The sequence below is a fragment of the Crotalus tigris genome, unplaced genomic scaffold (genome assembly GCF_016545835.1).
Source record: "Crotalus tigris isolate CLP2741 ecotype Arizona unplaced genomic scaffold, ASM1654583v1 scf7180000024426.592134, whole genome shotgun sequence".
Taxonomy (NCBI): domain Eukaryota; kingdom Metazoa; phylum Chordata; class Lepidosauria; order Squamata; family Viperidae; genus Crotalus; species Crotalus tigris.
In genome coordinates this window covers 348,521-375,915 of record NW_024100593.1, presented here as the reverse complement: position 1 = coordinate 375,915, position 27,395 = coordinate 348,521, and the positions used below count along the sequence as shown (strand labels likewise).

General features: G+C 48.1%; 1 protein-coding gene and 1 non-coding gene across 2 annotated transcripts in view; both read left to right on the top strand.

Annotated features, from left to right (window-relative positions):
• The first annotated feature begins 6,988 nt into the window (after window positions 1-6,988).
• Window positions 6,989-7,061, top strand: TRNAR-CCG. Its single transcript has one exon. It is a non-coding gene; the product is annotated as a tRNA-Arg (tRNA).
• Window positions 7,062-9,533: 2,472 nt separating this feature from the next.
• Window positions 9,534-27,395, top strand: part of EFR3A (EFR3 homolog A) — a 51,965-nt gene continuing 34,103 nt past the window's right edge. Inside the window, exons 1-7 of the mRNA XM_039330194.1 lie at window positions 9,534-9,635; window positions 14,743-14,795; window positions 22,468-22,544; window positions 23,815-23,942; window positions 24,907-25,057; window positions 26,113-26,234; window positions 27,162-27,311. Coding sequence (XP_039186128.1) covers window positions 14,783-14,795; window positions 22,468-22,544; window positions 23,815-23,942; window positions 24,907-25,057; window positions 26,113-26,234; window positions 27,162-27,311 — 641 coding nt within the window. The 5' untranslated portion in view covers window positions 9,534-9,635; window positions 14,743-14,782. The remainder of the gene's footprint in view (window positions 9,636-14,742; window positions 14,796-22,467; window positions 22,545-23,814; window positions 23,943-24,906; window positions 25,058-26,112; window positions 26,235-27,161; window positions 27,312-27,395) is intronic.

Here is a 27,395-nt window from a genome sequence, read left to right as displayed (position 1 = left end):
AGGAGAGAGGAAAGAAGGAAGGAAAGAAAGAAAGAAAGAAAGAAAGAACGAAAGAAAGAAAGAAAGAAAGAAAGGAGGGAGGGAGGGAGAGAATGGGAAGAGGAAGGAAAGGAGAGAATGGGAAGAGGAAGGAAGGAAGAAATGGGAAGAGGAAGTAAGAAAGGAAGGAAGTTAGTTTTTGCATATTCTCCACAGTGAGAGGTGCGCGTGGGAGACGTCTTCCTGAAAGCCGAGGTCTTCCTGTTGGAGGGAAGAAAGGAAGGCGTCCCCCATGGAGATCACAGCAGCCAGGATGAAGCCCCCGCAGAGGCAGCAACCCCCCTGTGGGAGGGAGGGAGGGAGGGACAAGCCGCAATCTGTAATCAGCTGGAGCTGGAGATGTCACCCAGCAGGACGAGGGAATACCTGCAGCTTCATTGATGTATAATTATTCATTATCAATGAAAGCCCAGCCACTGGGCAGGCTCCCCTGTGCCTGCAGCCCTCCCGCCAGCCCACTCGGGAAGCTCATCAGCAAAACAAGAAGACCATCAGGCACAGCCTCTTCCAGGCAAGCCTATTTACTGAACGACTTCGACCTACGACCACAGCCGAATCCAACATTTCTGTGGTTAAGCAAGACCGTGGCTAAGTGAATTTCGCCCCATTTTCCCACCTTTTCCGCCACAGTTGTTCAACGAATCATCGCAGTTAGTTCAGTCAGTAACACGGTTGTTAAGAGAATCCGGCACCCCCCCCCCGTTTGATCACATGACTCAGGGGCACTGCAACCGTCCTCAGTACATGTCAGTTGCCAAGCCTCTGAATTTCGATCACTGTGATTTTTGCTTTTAACGTTAAGGGGAAAAAATAATAATAAAAGCAGGGGGGGAGAAAAAAACAAGAAAACCCACCCAGAATCACTCATTTTTAGGATCTTTGCTGGTCAGCTCTGGCTGGGGATCTACGAGCTGGGTGGCCGAGGTGACCTGCTGCCGCTGACTTTGGGAACGGTCAGTATTGATTAATCTATGGAGGGGAATCCCCTTGGCTGAGCCGAGGAAGTGGAGGAGGACAAAATGGCTGTTTTCCCCCCCAAAAAAAAGAAAGAAAGAAAGAAAGAAAGAAAGAAAGAAAGAAAGAAAGAAAGAAAGAAAGAAAGAAGGACAAAGATGTGAAAGTCACTCGAAACACAACCCAAAGGAGATTCTGGAGCACCTTTCTCCACTTGGGCAACTTTTAAGATCAAGCATGTGGACTTCAACTCCCAGAATTCCTCTGGGGAGATTTCGGGGTAGCCCTTGTAGGGTTGGCTGGATGTTGTGGGGGCTCCATCACTGAGAAAAGATTGGACAACCGTTTGCCCCCCCATGGGGAAAAATGCACGCGCAACAAACTGCCGTGCTTTCCCCCCCCCCGTAAACCTCATAACCTTTTGATACCCTTTGTCCCAAGGAAGCAGCCAAAAGATCACCCCCTTTTGACTTAATACCTTACCTACCTAAACAGATAATATGCTTAAGTTCCTTCCTATCTCTTCCTGTCTTTGTCAGTTCTTTCTCCCTTTGATCTACCTGTATTTGCTCTTTACCTGGTCTTTGACCATGTAATGTGTTACTAGAAAATAGTTGCTTATACGGAGGAATTTTCCAATGAAGAAACTTTATGTCAGCATCTCATGGTTAAACTTATGCATGTAAAGTGTCAGCATTTAATGGTAAAGCCTATGTATGTAACAAGTATATAAAAAGCAATAAACTCAGGGTTTGTCAAGCTGTGTCCTGCAGCTGCAAACCTCTGCTCAAGACATGCCTGCGTCTTTTTCTTAGCGTCTTACACACACACACACCCGCCCCGATTCAATGAGGTCTCCTGCCTTAGCAAGGGGTTGGACTAGAGGACCTCCAAGGTCCCATCTGTGTTTCTGTGCTGACAGTGCACAAGATATGCAGAGCGCCCTTTCGTACTTTCTAGGAAATCTACTTGGGTATTGTTTGCTTGTGAGGGGGGGTGCAGTTCTCCTCCTGCCCCCTCCCCAAGAATTTACTGCCACTGCCCTGCCATTTGGGAGCCCTTTGCCCCCTGCCCCCTGCCTCTTGATTGTCCCTTGATCCCAGGAGAGCTGATAAGGCACTGATAAAAACAGGCAGAGTTTAGCAGCTGGGGGGGGGGCAGTAGGACTCACAGTTCAGGAAAGACCCTTGGTTTTGGGGGAGGGGAGCAAAGTAGGAGAGTCACATGGGACAACTTAGCCAGGGCCCCCTCCTCTGTCAGCTCAGGGTGGGTTCATCGTGATGATACTGAAGTAGAGACGATGTGATACCAACCGAATCCTTCTGTGACTCAAGGAAATAAAACCTAATTGTAATACTTGGAAACTTTTAAGACTTCTGGACTTCAACTCCCAGAATCCCCCAGCCAGCCATTCTGGGAACTGAGGTCCCACCTCCCCTTAAAACACATTGGCTGGGAGAGTCTGGGAGTTGATGCCCCCCCTTTAAAACATGCTGGCTGAGGGATTCTGGGAATTGAAGCCCCTCCTTAAAACATGCTGGCCGGGGGATTCTGGGAATTGAGGTCCCACCCCTATTCAAGCATGCTGGCTGGGGGATTCTGGGAGTTGAAGCCCCCCCTTAAAATGCTGGCTAGGGGATTCTGGGAGTTGATGCCCCCCCAAAACATGCTGACTGGGGGATTCTGGGAATTGAGGTCCCACCCCCATTCAGGCAGGCTGGCTGGGGATTTCTGAGACTTGAAGCCCCCCTTAAAACATGCTGGCTGGGGGATTCTGGGAGTTGAAGCCCTTTTAAAGCACGCTGGCTTGGGGATTCTGGGAATTGAGGTCCCACTCACTCCTTAAAGCAAGGGTTCTCAACCTTGGCAACTTTAAGACTTGTGGACTTCAACTCCCAGAATTCCTCAGCTGGCTGAGGAATTCTGGGAGTTGAAGTCCACAAGTCTTAAAGTTGCCAAGGTTGAGAACCCCTGCCTTAAAGCATGCTGTCTGGGGGATTCTGGGAATTGAGGTCCCCCCCATTCAAGCATGCTGGCTGGGGGATTCTGGGAATTGAAGTCCACAGGTCTTAAAGTTGCCGAGTTTGGGCGCCCCTGTTCTTTAGGGAAGGGGTCCCATTGATCAGAAGACAAATAATGCTACGGACGCCGCGTCAGCCAGGAACTAAGCAACCCAGATTAAAAACAAGACATCTAATTTTAGAACGGATTAAATTATCCACGGGACGCTTTCAGCCTCGCCTCCCTTTGCGAAACGGCACCAACAAGCTACAGCAAGTTTGTGACAATGCGGCAGGATTAGGAAAGTTTCCCAAGGACCCACAATGTGTGTAAACGCCTTCGAAAGCCGACAAAAGTAAAGCTTTGTACACAACACGACAAATATCAATAACCTGAGCGGGAAGACAAAACATGCGCAAAGAAACCGCACAGAACGGCCTGTTTGAGACTTTTTCTATAAATATCTGAGCCAATATTGAATCAGGGAAGTGGAACTGGGAGTCCTGTCTCTTGTTCCTGCGGAAAAACACCGAGTCCTCGCTTTACGACCGCAAAAGAGCCGAAAGTTTCCTTTGCTAAGCGAGACGGTTGTTAAGCGAATCACTGCAGAGGTTAAGTGAGCCACACAATCGTTAAGTTGAATCTGGACTTTCCTTGTCGGAAGGTCACAAAAGGGGATCATCTGACCCCGGGGGATGCTGCGACCGTCGTAAATACGAGTCAGCTGCCCAGCGTCCGATTTTGATCACGGGACCGCGGGAACACTGCGACGGTCGTAAGGGTGAAAAGTGTTCGTCAGTCACTTTTTTCAGTGCTGTTGTAACTTCGAACGGTCACTAAGTGGACTGTCGTAAGTTGAGGACTAAATCTGCTTTAGGATTTAACTGCTTTCGGGGAGGACTCTGAAGCTGGGCAGAGCAGGAGCCCGTGTGCTGTTGCTAGCTTGGCATTTTGCAAAAGTGGGTGGCCAGTTGGGTAGAGGGGGGGGTCTTGGGGGTCTCCAAATGGGCCGGGAAGTTTGCAAACGTCAATCACGTGATGCTGGGACAGTACAACAGTCACAAGTACATGCCAGTTGCCAAGCGTTCAAATTTTGATTACATGACCGCGGGGAGGCTGCAACGGTTGTGAGAGCGAGGGCCGGTTGTCCCTTTTTTCCATGCCGTAAGTCGAGGACCAAGTGTATGAGTGTACGGGAAGTCTTCAACTTACGATGGTTCGTTTAGTGACCATTCATAGTTACGACGGCAGCAGAAAAATGTGACGATCATTTTTCACACTTACGAAAACCACGGCAGCATCCCCAGGGTCACAGAATCAAATTTTGGGACGTTTGGCAATTGACCCGTATTTATGATGGTCGCCGCATCCCGGGGAATCAGGGGATCCCCTTTGGCGACCTTGGGACAAGCAAAGTCAATGGGGAAGCCAGATTCACTTAACAATTGGACTATTAAGCTAACAACTGCAGTGATTCGTTTAACGACTGGGGTTGAGAAAGTCTGTAAAATGGGTCAAAACTCACTTAGTAACAGAAATTTGGGGCTCGGTTGCGGTCGTAAAGCGAGGACTCCCTGTATGGATTTAAGATTTAAGATCAGAAGGAATCTGGGACAATTTCTTCACCTCCCCAGCCTTATTCAAAGGTTTCCTGACAGGCAGGCTAACACGAAAATGAAATGGGTTAGTTGGAAAAGGTGCTAATGAGTCCCCTACTCGTTTGCTACCACAAGCTTAACCTTGCTGGCCTCCCACCCTGTCTCAGATGTCACCACAGGAATTTAGACGTCAGCAAAATGGACCCACTTGATCTGAAAAACAAATATTTGTCTCTGCACTAGAACTCCACGCCTGCAAACAAGCGGGACGAAATTAAGCTGTGGCAAACTGAAGCGATGATGCGAGAATTTGTCTTCTGTAAAAATAAGATAAGTAGAAATTATCCTATCAAAGAGAGCCAGTTTAATAGAGGCTAAGGCACCATGCTAGAAAGTGGGTGACCGTGAGTTCTAGTCCCGCCTGAGCCATGAAAGCCCGCTGGGAGACTTTGGGCCGATCGCCGGGTGATCATGAGTTCTAGTCCTGCCTGAGCCATGAAAGCCCGCTGGGAGACTCTGGGCCAATTGCTCTGTCAGTCCAACGCTCCTACAGGGTTGTTGTGAGTAAAGCAGGAGGAGGAGATGTTTGCCATCTTAAGTTATCTGCATAAACATAAGAGAGGCAGGATACAAATATGTAAATTAAAAGGTGTTGAGCAGAGCATCACCCACAACTGAGGGATGATCTATCCAGGGGGATTTTATAGTGATTAAAAAGCTGGTTTGTGTGTGTGTGTGTGTGTATCTGTGTGTGTGTGTGATGGAGAAAACTTCAGGCCCTCTCAGGAGAACGATCCCAGCCTGGTTTCCTTATCTCCCCCAAACTATTACAGGTAGTCCTGGACTTACCACCCCGACTGGGCCCAGAATGTCCGTTGCTAAGCGAGACACTCGTTAAGTGAATTTTGCCCCATTGTGAGACTTTCCTTGCGACATTTGTGAAGTGAATCGCTGCGAGCCGTCGCCCGGTTGTTAAGTGAAACCGGCTTCCCCACTGCCTGTCAGCAGGTCGCAAAAGGGGGTCCCCGGATGCCAAGAAACTTCAACCGTCGTAAGTGCGAGTCAGTTGCCAAGCATCCGAACGTAAATCGTGTGACCACAGGGGAATGCTGCAACGGTCATTAAGTGTGAAAAAACCATCCTTAAATCGCTGTTTTCAGTGCTGTTGTAAATTTGAACGGTCGCTAAATGGACTGTTGCAAGTGGAGGACCATGTGAAATTGGGTTTTTTTTTTTATGGGTAGCGTCCGATGAAAAAGGTAGAGCTTTGATACCACCGTTGTGGTGTCCATTTTTAAACTGGATCGGGCCATGTTTCCTGGGCAGAAAGTCAGCCTCCAGTTTTTCCCACTTTGAAATCCACCTTCTGCAGCCTGACTCGCTTTGCCAGCCTTTAGAACAGAACAAAACAGAACAGAATGGAATAGAACATAGAACATAGAATATAGAATAGAATACAGAATAGAATATAGTATAGAATAGAATATCGAATATAGAATAGAATATAGAATAGAATATAGTATAGAATAGAATATAGGATATAGAATATAAAATAAAATAAAATAGAATATAGAACAGAACAGAATACAGAATACAAAATAGAATATAGAATAGAATATAGAATATAGAATAGAATAGAATATAGAATATAGAAAAGAATATAGTATAGAACATAGAATAGAATATAGAATAGAATATAGTATAGTATAGAGCAGAATATAGAATATAGAATATAGAATAGAATATAGAATAGAAAATAAAATAGAATATAGAACAGAACATAGAATACAGAATACAGAATAGAATAGAATATAGAACATAGAATAGAATATAGAATAGAATATACAATATACAATAGAATAGAATATACAATAGAATATAGAATATAGAAAAGAATATAGAATATAGAAAAGAATACAGAACAGAATAATAAAATACAGATAGAATAGAATGGAATGGAATGGAATGGAATAGAATAGAATAGGAGCTGGAAGGGACCCTAGAGGTCTTCTAGTCCAGCCCCCTGCTCAAGCAGGAGAACCTATTCTGTCTCAGACAGGTGACTGTCCAGTCTCTTCTTATAAATCCTCCAGTGACGGAGCACCCACGATTTCTGGAGGCAAATGTTGAACGTGAAGCGGATTCTAATTCACAAGCTGACGGGCTGCCAAGCCCAGCTCGTGGCTTCTGTGGCAGGGCCTGGCTGGGCTCCGTCTCCCGAGATCAGGGCCGCCACGTTGATCTTTTGATCTTCCAGCCTGGATCTTCCTCTCCGCCAGAGAATTCACAACGGCATCCAGACATTTCGGTGCCAAGGCTGGCTCACCCCTCCTGCCCCCCCCCCACAGTTAGCTGCAGGAGCAGCAGCAGCAGATGAGAGGGAGCTGAGGGAGGGGGGCCCAGTGGCCTAATGGATAAGGCATCAGCCTCCGGAGCTGGGGATTGTGGGTTCAAGTCCCACCTGGGTCGCGCAGCCACAATTTTATTGGCAGAGCCAGAGAGGGAGGGAAAGGCTTTAAACCCCCCCAGAGGGGGGTTAGTAACAGACTAATTGAGTTGGAAGGGACTTTGGAGGTCTTCTAGTCCAACCCCCTCTCCCCCTGTTAAGCAGGAGACCCTCGACCAGGGGTATCCAAGCTTGGGGACTCTTGTGGACTTCAGCTCCCAGAATTCTGCAGCCAGCCATTCTGGGAATTGAAGTCCCCTCCTCCTCTTTTAAAAGCATGCTGGCTGGGGAATTCTGGGAGTGGAAGTCCCCCATTTTAAAGCATACTGCTGGGAATTTCTGAGAGTTGATGCCCCCCCCAAAGCATGCTGGCTGGGGAATTCTGGGAGTTGAAGTCCCCTCCCCTTAAAGCATGCTGGCTGGGGAATTCTGGGAGTTGAAGTCCCCTCCCCTTAAAGCATGCTGGCTGGAGAATTCTGGGAGTTGAAGTCCCCTCCCCTTAAACCATGCTGGCTGGGGAATTCTGGGAGTTGTAGTCCACCCCTCTTAAACTGACCACAGGTGAGAGCATCCTTTCCCAAGAGCCCCAATCCCGCAAATCAGGACTTGCCTGGAGGAGACAGAACAGGGCAGGCCCAGGCTTTGCAGAATGTAAGAGAAAGTCACAATTTAATACACAAAGCTGGGTCTGTCCCCACCATCTCCCACAATTGTCTCCAAATCCCCCCCCCCAACATCCACCTGGAAATGAGGGGAGCTGTCAATCATATGGCAAAGGAGGGGGGGTTTAGAATTGCCTCTAATCTAGGAGTCTTCAAACTTAGCCCTTTTATGACTTGTGGACTTCAACTCCCAGAATTCCTCAGCCAGGCATGCCTGGCTGAGGAATTCTGGGAGTTGAAGTCCACAAGTCATAAAAGGGCCAAGTTTGAAGACCCCTATTCTAACCTCTCACGTAGCAGCAGCATCACCTAGTGGCCGTAACTGGAAGTTACACCCTGAGATTCTGCATAGAGTGGGGATTCTACTTGGGGACGCTCTGTTTATGCCCAGAAACCCTCCTCTCCATGATCTGATACATTTAGCCCCCGCGGACAGCTGTATTATCCTGAATATAACATGTTATCCCGAGGGAAGGATGCCCGAAGCCCCCTTAGATGCTTTTCAACACCGGGATAAGCATTTTTTCTTCCCTGACCATTTCAGCTTTGTATCTATCTGTGCTTTTTAGATTTTTTAATCATCTCCTTCCTAAATTTATTCTTTAAAAATCGAGATAATTTTGCAATCTGTCCAGGGAACCTGAGTTATTATATTATTAATAATGAAATTATTGTTGATAATAATACTAATATTAATACTACTACTACTAATAATAATAGTAAGGCGCCTTTTGCAATTGACTAATGGTGAATTTGCCACTGGCATTGACAAATTTGCTATTAGTCAATTGCAAAAGGCGGCCTTACAAGGAACTGCTTCTATCCTGCGACGATATCTGTAATACCATCAAATATCCATATCTGCCGATCCCAGGTCCTGGGTAAGGACTCGATAGGTAGACAAAAATGCCACATCCTGTTTGAACATCTGGCTGACTGTGCAATGATCCATAATAATAATAATAATAATAATAGTAGTAGTAGTAGTAGGAGGAGGAGGAGGAGGAGGAGGAGGAACTGCTTCCATTCTGCGACAATACCTGTAATGCCATCAAACATCCACATCTGCCTATCCCAGGTCCTGGGTAAGGACTCGATAGGTAGACAAAAATGCCACATCCTGTTTGAACATCTGGCTGACTGTGCAATGATCCATAATAATAATAATAATAATAATAGTAGTAGTAGTAGTAGTAGGAGGAGGAGGAGGAGGAGGAGGAACTGCTTCCATTCTGCGACAATACCTGTAATGCCATCAAACATCCACATCTGCCTATCCCAGGTCCTGGGTAAGGACTCCATAGGTAGACAAAAATGCCAAATCCAGTCTGAACATCTGGTTGACTGTGTGATGATCCATAATACTAATACTAATAATACTAAAGTTGGAAGGCACCTTGGAGGTCATCCAGTCCAACCCCCTGCTCAGGCAATAATAATAATAATAATACTGTAATTAATAATTAATAATATTTGGGTTGGGGGTGGGGGTCTCTGGGATCTGGGAATGCACCACCGTTGCTCCGGCAAGGCCTGTCCCCCTGCCCCAGAATGTGCAATCTGGGGGTCCTCCCGGACTCCCCCCTCCCACGCTGTCCTCCCCCAGCGCTTCGGCAGGGCCGGGCCGTGGTCGAGGAGCCCCGAAAGGGGACACCAGACCCCAAAACTCCCGGGAGGGGCAGAGACGGGTGGAGAGGAGGGGGGAGGGAAAGAAAAGCAACGCATTAAACACGCGAGTGGGTTCACACGACCCTCCAAACCCAACAGGGAGAGAAAGAGAGGGGGGGAGCAGGCGGGGAAGCCCCTCCCTTCCTTTCTCCGGCGCGCAGAACTACCACGCCCACAATGCATCGCGCGGCGGGCCAAGATGGCGGCGGCACCGTCGTGGCTGCTGCTGCTGCGGCTGCTGCTCCGCCTGCTGCGTCCGGGCGCTGGGTGAGTCCGCGGGGGCTGGGAGCGGGGAGGGGGGGGAAGTCGCGAGCTAAGACCCCCCCCAGAAGGCCCCTTTACCGCCGCCCTCCCCCACCCAAGCGGTTTAGGGGAGCCCCCTCCCCAATCCGGAGGGCGCCCGCTTGGCGACGGGCTCCCGGGCCGCCTCTTGTCGCAGAAAACGGGGGGGGGGCGAGAGAGGGGAGGGGGGCAGCCAGAGGGGGCTCAACTTGCACCCCTGGCCTTGGGGGTGGGGGGTGGGAGGTGGGGGGATCTCTTGGGGGCCGACTCCGGCTTTGGGGGGGGCTGTGAGTGGGTGGGTGGGGGGTGGGTTGCAGCTGGGGGTCCCAAGGGAGCCCCCAGACCCGGGACGCCCCCCCCTTGGATCAATTCCTTTCCCCCGGGGAGGGCTTCAAAGGTTAATTAATGAATGAATTTTCAGGCTTTCAAGATTGCAAACCTCGGAACGTTTGGCCGCTTTGGCTTTTTGTGAGCCGCCTGGCGGCCCGAAAGGCGGAGTATCCAAATCGGGGGGGGGGGTCCCGGGAGGAGGAACAGCTGCTCTCCTGCCCTCCCCCCTGCGGGCAGGCTGATGGAGGGCAAGGTGGGCAGCCTGGGGAGGCCAGGCGGAAGCCAGGATCGATCCCAGGGTAAGGATTCCCCCCCCCCACTCCGAGGTTGTATCCTGACTCCCCCCTCGGAGTCCATTCCCTCCCTTTTGAGCCCCTAAAAATGCCCCCCCCCAACTGTCCTGTGCGCAGAAGAGCTGGACTTTGGAAGGGGAGGGGGCTTGTCCAGCCCACTCCCACTCATTTGCCCGTCCTCATGTCCCTGCGGGTCAGAACGGCTGCTGCTCCCCTGGATCCTCTGTGCAGCGTTTGGGGTGGGTGGTGATGTTTGTGGCTCAGGGATGGATGAACTGGGGGGTCCTTGGTGCTCTCTGGGCTTGGAGGTTTTCTTGCAGACGTTTCATGACCCAACTAGGGAACCCCATCAGGGCTAGAAGGGAGGGGGGATTGCAGAGAGGAGGAGGAGGACGACAATGATGACTGGGGGTCTTTGGTCCTCTTGTTTTCTTGCAGATGTCTCATTGCCGAAGTAGGTAATATCATCAGTGTTAGAAGGGGGAGGGTAACCATGTGCACTGGTGATGATACCTAGTTAGGTCATGAAACGCCTGCAAGAAAACCACCAAGCTCAGAGACCACCCAGATCCCACAGTCCTTTCCTCTTCCTCCTCCTCCTCCTCCTCTCTCCACAGACCCCACTCCCTTCTAGCACTAGTGATGTTACCTAGCTGGGTCATGAAACATCTGCAAAAAAAACCACACCCATCTCAGAGAGCACCAGGGACCCCACAGTCCTTTCCTCCTCCTCCTCCTCCTCCTCCTCTCCTCCTTTTCCTATTTCCTCTCCTCCTTTCCCTATTTCCTCTCCTCTCCTCTCCTCCTTTCCCTATTTCTTTTCCTCTCCCTATTTCCTCTCCCTATTTCCTCCTTTCCTATTTTCTCTCCTTTCTCTATTTCCTCTCCTCTCTCCCTATTTCCTCTCCTCTCCCTATTTCCTCTCCTTTTCCTATTTCCTCTCCTTTCCTTTCCCTGTTTCCTCTCCTCTCCCTATTTCCTCTCCTCTCTCCCTATTTCCTCTGCTCTCTCCTCTCCTCCTTTCCATATCTCCTCTCACCTCCCTATTTCCTCTCCTCTCTCCCTATTTCCTCATCTCCTTTCCCTATTTCCTCTCCTCTCCCTATTTCCTCTCCTTTTCCTATTTCCTCTCCTTTCCTTTCCCTATTTCCTCTCCTCTCCCTATTTCCTCTCCTCTCTCCCTATTTCCTCTGCTCTCTCCTCTCCTCTCTTCCTTTCCATATCTCCTCTCACCTCCCTATTTCCTCTCCTCTCTCCCTATTTCCTCTCATCTCCTTTCCCTATTTCCTCTCCTTTCCCTATTTCCTCTCCCTCTCCTCTCCTCTCCTCTCTCCTTTCCTTTCCTATTTCATTTCCCTATTTCCTCCCCTCCCCTCCCCTCCCCTCCGTGCTCTCTAAGCCTCTAAGGTTTTCTTGCAGATGTTTCATGACCCAAATTAGGCAGCAACTTCCAGCACTGGTGATGCCCCTTAATTTGGGTCCTGAAAGGTCTGTGAGAAAACAGCCAAGGGCAAAGAGCACCAGGGACCCTCATTTCCACCCTGAGCTACGGATGTTCTCCTTTATTTTATCGGTTTCCTGCAGCTATTTTGGGAAATAGTGGTAAGTAGCCAGTTGAGGGTAACAACTATAAGTTATTTCCATTCAAGGACTAAGGTCAAATCCTTATTGTGGTCATAGACCAGCGTAGAAAAGATAAATTGCAAACAGTCATTTTAAAAGCGAAAATATATATATAAAATACGTGAAATTAAAATATACATTGCGTTCTTGATATAGCTCTATGCCAGCAATACTTGAGGAATGTCTGCGTCTCTCCCCAGGCAGCTGATATTTCCAGGAAATTCTCCTCTACATATAGGACATTAAAGGACAATTTTCTGAAATGCCGTCAGTGATCCAAATCCAAATTTTTTCAGAACAGTTTTATGCCAAGACTTCACTAATTGATCCCTAATAGCAGTTTTACTACGCACGTTTTAAAGAGCGAGACTTACAAAGATACAGAGGCTTCTTTCTGCCTTTTTCCTGGCTGCATAAAATATAGAAACGAAAATATACGCTCTGTTCATTTTTTTTTCTTTCATAATAGGACGGCGTATTTTTTTCCTCATCAGATTGGGAAAAAATAAATCTGTGAGTAAAAATTGAGGCCAAATCCTTTTCAAATGAGAGTCTGGCCTAAATTCTACCCGTTGCACTCCTGCCATTTCCTTTTTTTTTTTTTTTTAATATATTTTATTTTATTTTTTAGGATAATTACCATTAATATTTGGTAAACAGTGTGTTGTCTGGGTTTATATTTACAAACAATAACAATTAGTTTCTATAATTCCATACTCCACAGAATAGCTTTCCTTGATTTCTTCCAATAATAGTCTCTTTTATCAACCTTAAATTAATACATTTCTTCGTATTTTAGTAGATAAAATACGAATGTAAACATAAGTCAGGCACGTATTATCATGTTTGGTGGACTTATGATAAAGTAAAGAATTATTGCAATAATAATAATAATGTTGGAAGGGAACTTGGAGGTCTTCTAGTCCAGCCCCCTGCTTAAGCAGGAGAACCTATACCATTTCAGACAAATGGCTGTCCAGTCTCTTCTTAAAACCTCCAGTGTTGGAGCATTCACTGCTTCTGGAGGCAGGTTGTTCCACTGGTTAATTGTTCTCACTGTCAGGAAGTTTCTCCTTGGTTCTAGGTTGCTTCTCTCTTGATTAGTTTCCATAGATACATACTTGGCTAGAAAAGATGTTGGGAGAACATGTAGACTTTAAACCTGAACTTTTTTTATTAGCTATAATACCAGAAAAGACTAATAGACAAAGCTTTTATTTGATTTTGCATGTTACAACAGCGGCAGGAATTATATTTGCACAATATTGGAAAAATGAAGGAATACCATCAGATGAAGAAATAATCAAAAAAATACTAGAATGCGCAGAGATGGACAGACTGACTATGAGACTGAAAGAAAAAGAAGAAACAAAATATTATAAAATTTGGGACTTATTTTATCGATGGCTAGAGGAAGGAATTAAATATGTATTCGCGAATGTAAACTCAGACAGCACGTTGGTTGAAAAATTATGGGAAAAAAATAAAAACTTCTACAAAAAACCCCAATTGAATGTAGACATTTTTCTAGTATTTCTGCAAGTAACAACCACATCAATATGAAGCTGCTTTTCTAAAAAAAAAGCTGCACTCCTGCCATTTAAATTTAGTTTGGTTGCAAGTAATCCGAGGACATTGGTGAGTGATGATCAGGTGATCCGTTTAGCCGTGTCCGATTCTTGGTGATTCTCTGGGCCAGATCACATCTTCCGGTCTGAAGTTGGAACTTCCAGTTCTTCTATGCCAGGGATAGACAACCTTTTATGACTGGTGGACTTCAACTCCCAGAATTCCTGAGCCAGCATGGGGGAAACTATGGCTGCTTCATGACTTGTGGACTTCAACTCCCAGAATTCCTGAGCCAGTATGACTCAGCTTGGAAACCCCCCTTTCCCCTCAGCATGGCTGGCTCAGGAATTCTGGGAGTTGAAGTCTATCAGTCATAAAAGAGCCAAGGTTGCCTATCTCTGGCCTAGGCCTAGGCTGCTTTATGACTCATGGACTTCAACTCCCAGAATTCCTGAGCCAGCATGGCTCAGCTTGGAACCCTCTCCCTTTCCCCTCAGCATGGCTGGCTCAGGAATTCTGGGAGTTGAAGTCCACCAGTCATAAAAGACCCAAGGTTGGCTACCTCTGGCGTAGGCCGAGGCCGCTTTATGACTGGTGGACTTCAACTCCCAGAATTCCTGAGCCAGACAGCTCAGCTTGGAAACCTCTCCCTTTCCCCTCAGCATGGCTGGCTCAGGAATTCTGGGCGTGAAGTCCACCAGTCATAAAAGAGCCAAGGTGGCCTACCCCTGTTCTATGCTCTGGGGTCATGTGTTCCCCTTCTCCAGGAAGTCCTTAACTTACAACAGTTTTTGTTTAGTGACCGTTACAGTTACAACGGCACTGAAAAAAGGAACTTAGAACTGTTGCAGCATCCCCACAGTCAGGTGATCCAAATTCAGACACTTGGCATCTGGTTCATATTTATGACGGTTGCAGTATCCCGGCGTCATGTGATCCCCTGTTGGGACCTTCTGACAAGCTAAGTCAGTGGGGCAGCCAAATTCGCTTAACGACCGTGTGACATGGTCATTAAGCAAATCTGGCTTCCCCGTTTTCTTGGCTCGTCAGAAGATCCCAAAAAGGGATCACATTACCCAGGGACCCTGGAACCGTCACAAGTACAAGTCAGTTGCCAGGTGTCTTGAATTTTAATCATGTGACCGACAGTTGTAAGTCACTTTTTTTAGTGCCTTTGTAACTTCAAACGGTCACTAAACGAAGTGTAATTGGTGGTAAAGCTATCGGTGATCAGTGAAACGGTTCCGATGTGGCCTTTTTTTCTTTCTTTCTCGCAGATTATCAGCATGTGGGAAATAGAGGTCAAATGACACATTCATGATGCCAGCACGTGAGTATAGAAATCTGTTAATTGTCAACGCTGCTAACATCGGATGTTTTTGCATTGACAACAGACGGAAATGTAGCCATCTTTTTCCCTTTCGCTTGTAGAAAGATGATGCTGGGAGGGGGGATGTGAATGAGAGTCTAGCTAGACATAACAACACTAAACTTAGCATGAGAATCAAGGTTATTGAAATAAGATGATAAAGAATTGGCGAGCTGGAGAGGAAGCCCACTCTTCAAGCTAATTGGAGAATGTGATTTATGACTCTTAATTGGAGGAGGGAATTGTGCTTTGATACTTAAACTTCATGATACTAGAACAGGGGTGTCAAACTGCCGGCCTGCGGGCTGGATGCGTCACGTGGAAGCCGTGCCCACCCCATTGCCGGCAATGGCAAAACCGGTCAGATATATTGCGCGACATCATGTGATGTCGCGGGTTTGACATGCCTGTACTAGAATCTCCCTAAAGTAATAAAATAACTTGTACGTATTCTACGAATAAAAGCAACGATTTGTGTGTTACCGTTACGACTGGTTGCATAGTCAGCCGGATATTCAGACTGGATTTGGCACTTTTATCCAGACTAACTGGATAGACTAACTCTGCCCACTGCCGGGAGTTCGATCCTGACTGGCTCAAGGTTGACTCAGCCTTCCCTCCTTCCGAGGTCGGTAAAATGAGGACCCAGAATGTCGGGGGCAAATAAACCGCTTAGAGAAGGCTATTAAGCACCATGAAGTGGGATATAAGTGTAACATCCCTTGTCACAGCATTGACATCTATTGCTGTTGCTATCGGATCCCTCCCAAGGACCTGGAATAGGCAGAAGTGGTGGTGTTGAGGCAGGGGTCTTCCAACTTGGCCCTTTGATGACTTGTGGACTTCAATTCCCAGAATTCCTCAGCCAGGCACGCATGCCTGGATGAGGAATTCTGGGAGTTGAAGTCTAAAAGTCATCAAAGGGCCTACTTTGAAGACCCCTGTGTTAATGTCTTGCCACTGGATGGAAGCTGTTCCAAGTCAAGCCGCCTTTTGCAATTGACTGATGGAGAATTGTCAATGCCGATGGTGTTCAAGTGGTGCTCCAGATGTTGTTATTACGGTTCGTCGCCCAGTCTGCCAGATGTTCAGAACGGATTTGGCATTTTTGTCTGCCTATTGAGTCCTTCCCAAGGACCTGGGACAGGCAGATGTTGGTGTTTGATGGGGATACAGATTTTGTCGCAGGATGGAAGCGGTTCCAAGTCAAGCCGCCTTTTGCAATTGACCGATGGAGAATTTGTCAATGCCGATGGTGTTCAAATGGTTCCCCAGATGTTTTTTGGATTGCATTCGAGGCACTTATTACTACTGGAACTATCTTTTCCACATTCCTTTTGCCACTCTCATTCTCCTTCTATCCAGATGTTTGTATTTTGGGATTTTCTCCAGTTCTTTCAAGTTCTGCAACATCCATTATTCAGACTTTTTTTTTTTCCTGTCTTTCATATCGTTGCTCATGATTATGTATGGGTTCATGGCCCACACTCTGAGAATCCTTGTTTTAGGACATATTTTACTACAGGGAGTCCTCAACGTACGATCACAATTGAGCCCCACATTTTTGTCGTTAAGTGAGACATTTGTTAAGTCGGTTTTGCCCCATTTTACGGCCCTTCTTGCCACAATTGTGAAGGGAATCCCTGCAGTTGTTAAGATGGTCACACAGTTGTTAAGTAAATCCTGCTTCCCCATGGACTTTGTTAGTCAGAAGGTCGCAAAAGGGGATCATGTGACCCCCAGGACAGTGCAACTGTCGTAAGTACAAGTCAGTTGCCAATCATTTGAATTTTATCATTTCATCCTGGGAACACTGCAACAGTTGTAAGTATGAAAATGTAAGTCGCTTTTTTCAGTGCCCTCCTAACTTTGAACCGTCACTAAATGGACTGTTTGTAAATCGAGGACTGCTATCCTGTCCCCCCTCGTCCTTCTCTTCATTAGACTAGACCAGGGGTAGGCAACCTTGGCTCTTTTATGACTCGTGGACTTCAACTCCCAGAATTCCTGAGCCAGCATAGCTGGCTCAGGAATTCTGGGAGTTGAAGTCCACGAGTCATAAAAGAGCCAAGGTTGCCTACCCCTGGACTAGACATACCCAATTCCAGCAACCGTTCCTCATATGTTTCAGCCTCCAGTCCCCTGATCATCTCTGTTGCTCTTCTTTGCACTCTTTCCAGAGTCTCAGCATCTTTTTTACATCGCAGCGACCAAAACTGGATGCAGGATTCCAAGTGTGGCCATACCAAGCTGTTGCAAAGTGGTATTAACACTTCACCTGACTTTGATTCTATCCTTCTGTTAATTGGAAAGCATTTGGGGGAGAAATCCCCGAGGTTCACGTGGCAAGAATTGGTATATTCCAACAACTCTCTGATTCTCTGCCTAAGTTTGCTCTGACTGATGAAGTTGCTTGGATGAGCAAGGGAACATCCCAGATTAACAACATGTGGTCCAGTTGCCATAATTCAACCATTAGATATGGAGGGCTGCTTCCTCCAATACAGGAAACACATCTGGATCTGCTCCCATCTTTCCTTTCCCTACATCAACATTCAACATTTATCCCTTTTTACTATTCTTAACTTCCCCTTTTGATTGGCTGTACACTTTAGTACTATTATTATCATGGTTTATCCCACAGTCTGCCAGATGTTCAGAGCGGATTTGGCATTTTTGTCTGCCTATTAAGCCCTTCCCAAGGACCTGAGACAGGCAGATGTTGATGTTTGATGCAGATACAGATTTTGTCGTAGGATGGAAGCGGTTCCAAGTCAAGCCGCCTTTTGCAATTGACCGATGGAGAATTTGTCAATGCCGATGGTGTTCAAGTGGTGCTCTAGATGTTGTTATGGTTCGTCACTTAGCCAGCCAGATGTTCAGAGTAGATTTGGCATTTTTTCCTACCTCTCAAATCCTTACCGACCTATTATTATTATATTCCGTTGTTTTGCAAGTATACTGAGTGCTTCCGTACAAACTCCTTGGGTGTCTAACCAGACATGGCCAAATAAAGAAGATTAATAAAATAAAACAAAGTGGCTGCAAGAGAAAAAAAGCCAGGCTATTAAAATCCAGGTCATTTAAGGCCAAAATCTGGATCCCCCGGGGAGGCATTGCACTCACCTCTGTTGCCACAGCAAAGCCAAGCCAAACTTCGGAGCTGGCAACTTTTAATGATGATTAGAGGTTTCAGGAGCAGCCGTCGTAACCTTTCTTCCCGAGCAGTTTGCCGGACGTGTTTTGACTTGTTGGGAAGCTTGTTATTCACCGCTCTTCCTGGGCTGCGCGGAATAAACGCCGCATCCCTGCGTGTCCTTTCTGCGGACGGACACTGTCACTCCGGTCGTGAATCGCCCTGGAGAAGGAACAGGCCACGAGACCCTGGCCGGTTTCTGCTTTCCAGGGTCCTGCATTATTAACGGGAATTGCACACGTGGCCTCGGTCTGGCGCCCGGCAAGCCTGGGTATCGATGTCAAAGGCGGATTGAATTGTCGGTGTCCGAATTCAGCGATGCTCCAGCGCAGGCTGAAAGGACACCGGAGGAGAGTCGGGGGCATCCACAAGGCTGAATGACACAAGCTGGCAAAGATGAGGACCTACGTGGCTGTTCCTGTAGCTGAGCCAGATACTTCTTACACTTACAACCCCGCCTGGGAACCGGGACCCTGCACGTGTTTCGGTAGGTGACACGTCTCTTCTTCAGTTGAAGACCTTGATGGGAGACCAGCTTCTTCCAAAGTCAGGAGAGCAGCAAGGCTACACAAGAACTGAGTTTGTGCAGTTTCCTGGTTGTTTGCTGTGGCTGTGCAAGAAGCAGCTAACCTGTTGGCAGCCTGGAAGATAGTGAGGGTTTTAACCCCATAGACTGGGAGGGTGGGCAACGATGGTCCTTTGACGACCCGTGGACTTCAACTCCCAGAATTCCTATGGCTGGCTCAGGAATTCTGGGAGTTGAAGTCCACAGGTGGTCAAGGGCCCATCGTTGCCCACCCTGTCCAGATAAGCAGTGGGGCAGGAATGGGGGAGAGAAGGCAGCACACCAAGTGGAGGACAACCGGATTTATTATTTGCCAAAGTCTTCAAAAACCAGCTTGCTCATTTGCAAAAAAAAATAAATTGGTTTATGTTTTTTGCAATGTCTGATTAAAAAAAAAAATGAGCGAGAGTTTTACACTTCCACAATCGCTTCGTTCTGGCTAACGAACCTGAGAGCGTGAAATTCACCCCCCAGAACTTCTCCCATCCTGCACTGTGAAATAATCTTACCGACCTAACAGAAAGGTAGGTTTTGATGGAGCAAAGAGCCCCATGTGTCCCTGGAGGAGAGATGCTCCAATACAGTGGAAACAGTTTCTTCTAGGACAGTGTTTCCCAAACTTGACAATTTTAAGGCATGAGGACTTCAACTCCCAGAATTCCACAGCCAGCGTTGCTGGCTGTGGAATTCTGGGAGTTGAAGTCCTCATGCCTTAAAATTGTCAAGTTTGGGAAACACTGTTCTAGGATATTGGTGCATTCGCTCTGGGCTGAAAAGAATCTTTGCTTTTTTTCCTGAGACTGCATTTTTTAAAAAAAATATTATTATAATTCGATTTACAATGGCTGAATTTTTCGGGGAGGGAGCTGAGAAACATCCTGCAGTTATTTTTCCCTTTGCAAGTTCGCCAACAGATGCTTTCATTTCTTGAGAATGAAGAAGCCGTTTTGGCGGTTAGCGTAAAGCGAAGGTCCCTAACCTTTTGGCCACCAGGGACCGCTTCTGTGGAGAAAGGTTTTGCCATAGACCGGAGAGTGTGCGTGGTTTTGTGTGAATCCTGCATCCCAGGGATGAGGCTTTGATTGTTTCTGTGGGCCGGTTGCTGGCATGCCACAGACCGGTACCAGTCCACGGACCGGAGGTTGGGTACCCCTAGCGCAGTGTTTCCCAAACTTGACCATTTTAAGGCATGTGGACTTCAACTCCCAGAATTCCACAGCTAGCATTGCTGGCTGTGGAATTCTGGGAGTTGAAGTCCACATGCCTTAAAATTGTCAAGTTTGGGAAACACTGCCCTAGCGTAAAGAGCTCCAGTTTTTCTTAAAAAAAATAACAAAACAAAGATCATTGGCAGATCCCTCCCTCCCATCCAGGACATGGCACAGAAGCGCTGCTTGAGTAGGGTCCGTAAGATTATCTGGGACACGACACATCCTCTCCATGACCTGTTTTCCTTGTTCCCTTCTGGGGGGCTTCGTGGTATCCGTAGCAGAACATCCAGATTCAGCCAGAGTTTCATTCCATACAGCATCAACCTTGCGAACTCTCTAGCTTCCTCCTTCCGTTATATATTCAAGATGGACAGTGTTTAATATTTATTTGCTACGTATATCTAGGGATGTGGGTCTATACATATGTTGTTCATAGTATGTTTAGGTGTGTTTCATAGTATGTGTTTCACTTTGAGAGCGGGCGATTAAATTTCATTTTGGATGTGTGCCGTTGTGCCCACCGTAAAAAAAAATGACAATCAAGGTGATCTTATCTTCTCTCTTATCTAACAAAAACACCTTATTTGATCTGTTCTACCACAATCGTGGCCAGGGGGTTGAGTTATTAGTGCGAGGCACATCTGGAGACAGCGGTTGGGCACGCTGAAATGCAGCTGCTGTGGGCCAGCTTTATTGCCATCTTCACCCATCTTTATCTTAGGAATATCTGTTATCAAGCAGAGTTTGATGTGACTTTCGGGAAAGGCTTCTGCTTTGAAGGTGGCTCTGAGGAACAAATAGGTTGCTGGACTCATTTGGGATTTTTCTGGACAGTCACTTGTCTGAGATGGTATAGGTTCTCCTGCTGGAGTGGGGGCTGGACTAGAAGACCTCCAGGGTCCCTTCCAGCTTCTATCCTATCCTATCCTATCCTATCCTATCCTGCTATTCTATTCTATTCTATTCTATTCTATTCTATTCTATTCTATTCTATTCTAGTAGTAGTAATAGTAGTAAAGTAAAGTTGGAAGGGACGTTGGAGGTCATCTAGTCCAACCCCCTGCTCAGGCAGGAAACCCTATACCATTTTGGACAAATGGCTGTCCAGTCTCTTCTTAAAAACTTCCAGTGTTGGAGCATTCACAGCTTCTGGAGGCAGGTGGTTCCACTGGTTAATTGTTCAAACTGTCAGGAAGTTTCTCCTTAGTTCTAGGTTGCTTCTCTCCTTGATGAGTTTCCATCCGTTGCTTCTTGTCTTTGCCTTCAGGCGCTTTGGAGAATAGCTTGACTCCCTCTTCTTTGGGGCAGCCCCTGAGATATTGGAAGATTGCTATCATGTCCTCCCTAGTCCTTCTCTTTGTTAAACTGGACATACTCAATTCCAGCAACCGCTCCTTATATGTTTTAGCCTCCAGTCCCCTAATCATCTTTGTTGCTCTTCTCTGTATTCTATTCTATTCTATTCTATTCTATTCTATTCTATTCTATTCTATTCTACTCTACTCTACTCTACTCTACTCTACTCTACTCTACTCTACTCTACTCTTCTGTTCCTGGTTGACTAGATACCCTTTGAACGTCTGCACATTTTTTCCCACAGGGTCTTTCACTCTGAGTGTGGCGTTTAGAGAAAGAATTCCTTGATTTCCCGGAGGCTTCCCAATTGATGCATGTTGTCCACTGCCAGGATTAGACTCTCATTCTCTGTGGTGATTTAGGGGTCCACCTACACGTTCACAAGTTATCCTCTACTTAACAACAATTCATTTAGTGACCATTGAAGTTGCGATGGCGTTAAAAACAGTGACTTATGGCTGCTTTTCATGACTTACAGCCCTTGCAGCCTCCCCAGGGTCCAGTGATCAAAATTCAGACACTTGGCAACTGACTCGTCTTTATGACGGTCACGGTGTCCCGGGGGTGTCACGTGATCCCCTTTTGCATCAATGGGCGAAGCCAGACTCACTTAACAACCCGTGTTAGTAACTTAACAAGGGCAGTGATTCACTTAACAACTCTGGCAAGACCGGTCGTAAAACGAAAGTCACTGAACAGGAGGAGAGTCAGCCAAGCCTCATGGGGCAGTGTATATAAGTCTAAATCAGGGGTTCTCACCCTTGGCCACTTTAAGACTTGTGGACTTCAATTCCCAGAATTCCTCAGCCAGCATGGCTGGCTGAGGAATTCTGGGAGTTGAAGTCCACAAGTCTTAAAGTGGCCAAGGGTGAGAACCCCTGGTAAATGCTAACGCGATTGTTGTTGTTAACAACTGCTAACCAAACTCACTTAACCGCCCTCTGAGAAACTTTGGCCTCGGTCGCTGTCGTAAGTCGAGGACAGCCTGGGTGCTGCTCCCACACATTGTCTGTCTGACGCCACGGAAAGCAAGCGTGAAGGTGAACTCGCTCTGCTTTCGGATGCAGCTCTTCCCTGTCGGAAAGCGGTTGCAATTCCCAGTGGTTGCCCAACTGCCCTTTCACTGCCTGGGGAGACTTGGGCGTGTGTGTGTGTGTGTGTGTGTGATGCCAAGCCAGGTGGCACCCCTTCCTGCACCCCGTAAACGTGCAAAGGGCAGAGCTCTCCTCTGGGTTGCAGAAGAAAAATGCATGGATGTCTCTTTCGCTCCTCCTCACGGCCCTTTTCTCCCCCCCCCCCTTGCAGGCGTCTGCTGCTGCTGCGCGGCCCTGCGCCCGCGATACAAGCGCCTGGTGGACAACATATTCCCCGAGGACCCCAAAGTAAGTGGGGGAGGCCTCCCGGCGGCCCCCGATCGGCGGGCTCTGGCGCTGGGCCGCTCCGACGTGGCGGGGAAGCCTCTGCGCATTGGCGGAGATCGGCCCGGTTCTTTTTTTTAATTTGAGGGGTCGATTCTCAGGTGGTTGATGCTCTGGGTGGTTCTCTTGGCTGGGTCTCCGCGTGGGGGGAGCAGGGGCCGTCTGCCCCCCCTCCCCCATGGGGGCTTTGGTTGGGGGGAATGACTGTCTTTCTTTTTGAAAGGCCAGCTATACAAGCGCCTTGGCCTTTCAGAGTCCCTTCTGACCTGCTCAGGGTTAAGAAGCAGGTTTTCCCTTCCGCTCGATCCCAGGAGCCTTGGAGGGTTCTTTAGAACAGGTGGCAGACCTAAGCAAGGGTCCTTCCTTCCCTCCCTCCCTCCCTCCCTCCCTCCGTCCCTCCCCTCCAATTCTTCCTCCCTCCCTCCCTTCCTTTCCTCTTTCCTCCCTTCCTCTCCCTCCCCTCCAATCCCTCCTCCCTCTCCCTCCCCCTTCCTTCCTCCCTTCTTCCCCCCTTCTTCCCTCTCTTCCTCCCTCCCTCCCTTCCAATCCTCTCCCTTCCTTCCTTCCTTCCTTCCTTCCTTTTTCCCTTCCTTCTTCTCTCCCTCCCTTCCCTCCCTTCCCTTCTTCCCTCCCTTCTTCCTTCTTCCCTCCCTCCCTCTTCTCTCCCTCCCTCTCCCTCCCTTCCTCCCTCCCTTTCTCTCCTCCAATCCTCCCTCCCTCCCTTCCTTTCTTCTTCTCTCCCTTCCTCTCTCCCTCCCCTCCAATCCCTCCTCCCTCTCCCTCCCCTTCCTTCCTCCATTCTTCCCTCCCTTCCTCTCTCCCTCCCCCTTCCTCTCCCTCCCTCTCCCTTCCTTCCTCCCTTCCCTTCCTTCTTCCCTTCCCTCCCTCCCCCTTCCTCTCTCCCTCCCTCCCTCTCCCTCCCTTCCTGTCTCCCTCTCCTCCAGTCCTCCCTCCCTCCTTCCCCGCCTTTCTTTCCTTCTTTCCTTGCTCCCTTTAACAAATGCTTCAGGAACCCGAAGGCTATTTCTACTCCTTTTCTACATTTCTTTGTTTTTCTCCTCCCGCCTTCTCTCTCTGGGGTTGCCAAAGGTCAGCAGCGTCAGACCGTCCTCCCCCTACCATGCCCACTCCTTTGGGGGGGAGGAAGGGGGGCTGAGGCCGATCCTGCAGAATGGGGCGTCCAGGGGGAATCTCCCGAGGCTTAACCCACCCGGATGGTCTCTCGGCTGCCTAGGATGGCCTGGTCAAGTCCGACATGGAGAAGCTGACCTTCTACGCGGTCTCCGCCCCGGAGAAGCTGGACCGCATTGGCGCCGACCTGGCGGAAAGGCTGAGCCGGGATGTCATCCGCCATCGCTACGGGTGAGGCCTCTGGGCGTCCGTGGTCTGCTTCTCAAAGTGTGGCTTTTGACACCCGCCCAGCGGGTATCTTGCAACTTTCAGCACCGGTCTGGATGGGAAAGCGCCTAGAAGCCCTGGAGGGTTCTTGGAGGTCTTCTAGTCCAACCCCCGGCCCAAGATCATAGAAACATAGGACTGGAAGGCACTCTAAAGGTCTTCTAGTCCAATCCCCTGCCCAACATTATAAAAACGTTGGTCTGGAAGGGACCTTAGAGGTCTTGTAGTCCAACCCCCTGCCCAGGATCATAGAGTCATACAAACGGCTGGAAGGGCCTTTGGAGGTCTTCTAGTTCTATCCTGTGCCCAGGATCATAGAGCTGGAGGGGAATTTAGAGATCTTCTAGTCCAACCCTCTGCCCAGAATCATAGAAACATAGGACTAGAAAGCACTTTAAAGGCCTTCTAGTCCAACCCCCTGCCCAAGATCATAGAAACATAGGTCTGGAAGGGACCTTGGAGGTCTTCTAGTCTAACCCTGTGCCCAGAATCATAGAAACATAGGGCTGGAAGGGATCTTGGAGGTCTTTTAGTCCAAACCCCTGATCATAGAGTCATAGAAACAAAGGGCTGGAAGGGACCTTGGAGGATCATTTAGAAACAAAGGGCTGGAAGGGACCTTGGAGGTCTTCCAGTCCAACCCCCTGATGATAGAGTCATAGAAACAGAGGGCTGGAAGGGTCTTGGGAGGTCTTCAACCCCCTGCCAGAGCAGGAAACCTTATTGCTTTCCCCTTATTCTTTCAGAGAGAGGAAAAAAATCCCTTTCCTCTTATCTTTTGGGACCCTGGACCCCTCCTGTCGAAGGGGAGACAGAGCCCGTCCTTCAGGGAGCCTGGCAGAAGAGTCCAGGCTGCTGGATGCGTCCAGATGAGACCCCTGGGGGGGGGGGCTGAGCATCTCTTTCTCTCCCCTCTCCCACCACCCAGGTACGTCTTCATTGCGATGGAAGCCCTGGACCAGCTTCTCATGGCCTGCCACTCGCAGAGCATCAAGCCCTTCGTGGAGAGCTTCCTGCACATGGTGGCCAAACTCCTGGAGTCCGGAGACCCCAAACTGCAAGTCCTGGGAACCAACTCTGTGAGTGAGCTTTCCCTCCCTCCTCAGGGCTTGGCTCCCTCGCGGTCTGGGGCCGCGGACGCCCGCTTCCCACGGGACCCTTGGAGGAAACGGGGTGAAAGAAGGCAGAAACAGGGAGGCCTTTCTTCTGATTTTTCTCCCCCCCTCCCATACAGTGTAAGTCAGGAGTAGGCAACCTTGGCCCTTTTATGACTCGTGGACTTCAACTCCCAGAATTCCTGAGCCAGCATGGGGGAACTATGGCCCCTTGATGACTTGTGGACTTCAACTCCCAGAATTCCTGAGCCAGCCTAACTCAGCTTGGAAACCTCTCCCTTTCCCCTCAGCATGGCTGGCTCAGGAATTCTGGGAGTTGAAGTCCACCAGTCATAAAAGAGCCAAGGTGGCCTACCCCTGGTGTAAGTCCTCAGCTTACAACCACAGCCCAAAACCTCTGTCACTAAGTAAGACATTGTGCCGAGTGAGTTTTGCCCCATTTTATGACCTCCCTCGCCACTGTTGTTAAGTGAATCTCTGCAGTTGTCAAGCTAGTCACACGGTCGTTAAGCGAATCTGGCTTCCCCCATTGACTGTGCTTCTCAGAAGGTCACACAAAAGAGGATTCACCTGGTCCCTGGGACGCTGTGACCGTCATAAATATGAAGCAGTGGCCGAGCATCTGATCATGGGGATGCTGCAAAGGTCATAACTCTGAAAAACAGTCGTAAGTCGAGTCACCATTGTAACCTTTGAACGGTCATTAAAAGAACTTGTCGTAAGTCGAGGACTTACTACCTGTATTCCCCGACTGTTTTGTTCAGCTGACTGAAAGAGACAAAGCTGGATTCATTTAACAACTGCGTTACTAATTTAACAATGGCAGCTATTCACTTAGTGGCGGTGACAAGGAAGGCCGTAAAACGGAACAAAATTCCCTGAAAAATTGTCTCGCCCGGCAACAGAAATTTTGCGCCCTGTTGGGGTTGTAAGCCGAGGACTAACCTGTACTTTCTCCAAGCTCGTCGTTCTGTTGCTAATCTTGCGGCTGGCCTCCTCTGCTTCCCCCCCTCCTGCAGTTTGTGAAGTTTGCAAACATTGAGGAGGACACTCCTTCCTATCACCGTCGCTACGACTTCTTTGTGTCCCGCTTCAGTGCCATGTGTCACTCCTGCCACGACGACCCGGAAATACGGAATGAGTAAGTTGCGTGTGTGAGTGTGAGCTTTCCAATTGTTTCTTAAGTTAGCGAACCAAGAATCTGTCAGAGTGTGCATATTCTTATTGTGCTGGGATAATCCAGGAGTAAACATGGTGGTTTATCTTACACTATCTACTATATACACCAGGAACAATATGCATACATGTGCTAATACAGTAGGATCCAACAAGCCACAGTTACAGCATGAAACGGAAGAGAGAGAACACATCAGCAGAGTCTTCCCTTTTATACAAGGCTCTTAAAGAGACACAGACCCTGCTGATTCATTCTCATCATTACATTACATCTTAACATCTTACATAAGCTGGTTAGTTGTTAAACTATACCTTGACAGAATCTCTCTCCACTGACTCTCAGCCAAGCACAGTTTTCTTTCATTTTATAAGGTAAAATAACCTTTATTGTCACTTTTTTCTGTGAACACACTGGCACACATTAAAAAATGAAATTCTGATACCCAGTCTCAAAAGAATTTGAGAACAGTTAACCGGTGGAACAGAAGTTGCCTTCAGAAGTTGTGTGTGCTCCAACACTGGAGGTTTTTAAGAAGAGACTGGACAGCCATTTGTCTGAAATGGTAGAGGGTATCCTACTTGAGCAGGGAACTGGACTAGAAGACCTCCAAGGTCCCTTCCAATCCTGTTAGTCTAGATTCTGTAAGCGGCAACTTGGGCAATAAAAAAGAGGGCTAGTAACTTATTGCTAAATGTGGGTTGAGGAGCAGCAAATGTTTTGACTTCTGTTGGCGTGTTTTCTGTCCCTCATCCCCACATCACTTCATTAGACCCACTCTTTCTGCCTGCACGGAAGGATTTAATTTAGAAGTAGGATTTGCAGGGCAATTGATCACACATTCACCCGTTCCCTTGAGTTACCCTCTCTAATATTTCTGCCTCTTCCCACAAGAATCCGGATCGCCGGCATCAGGGGCATTCAAGGAGTTGTCCGTAAGACGGTGAATGATGAGCTCAGAGCCACCATCTGGGAGCCTCAGCACATGGACAAGATTGTCCCTTCCCTGCTTTTCAACATGCAGAAGACGGAAGACCTAGATGGGTATGTCTGCCTTGAGGAAGACTGTGTCTTCTTCCCTCATTGAGGTCTCCCTTGACCTTGGTTGATCTCAGTTGACTAATGTTG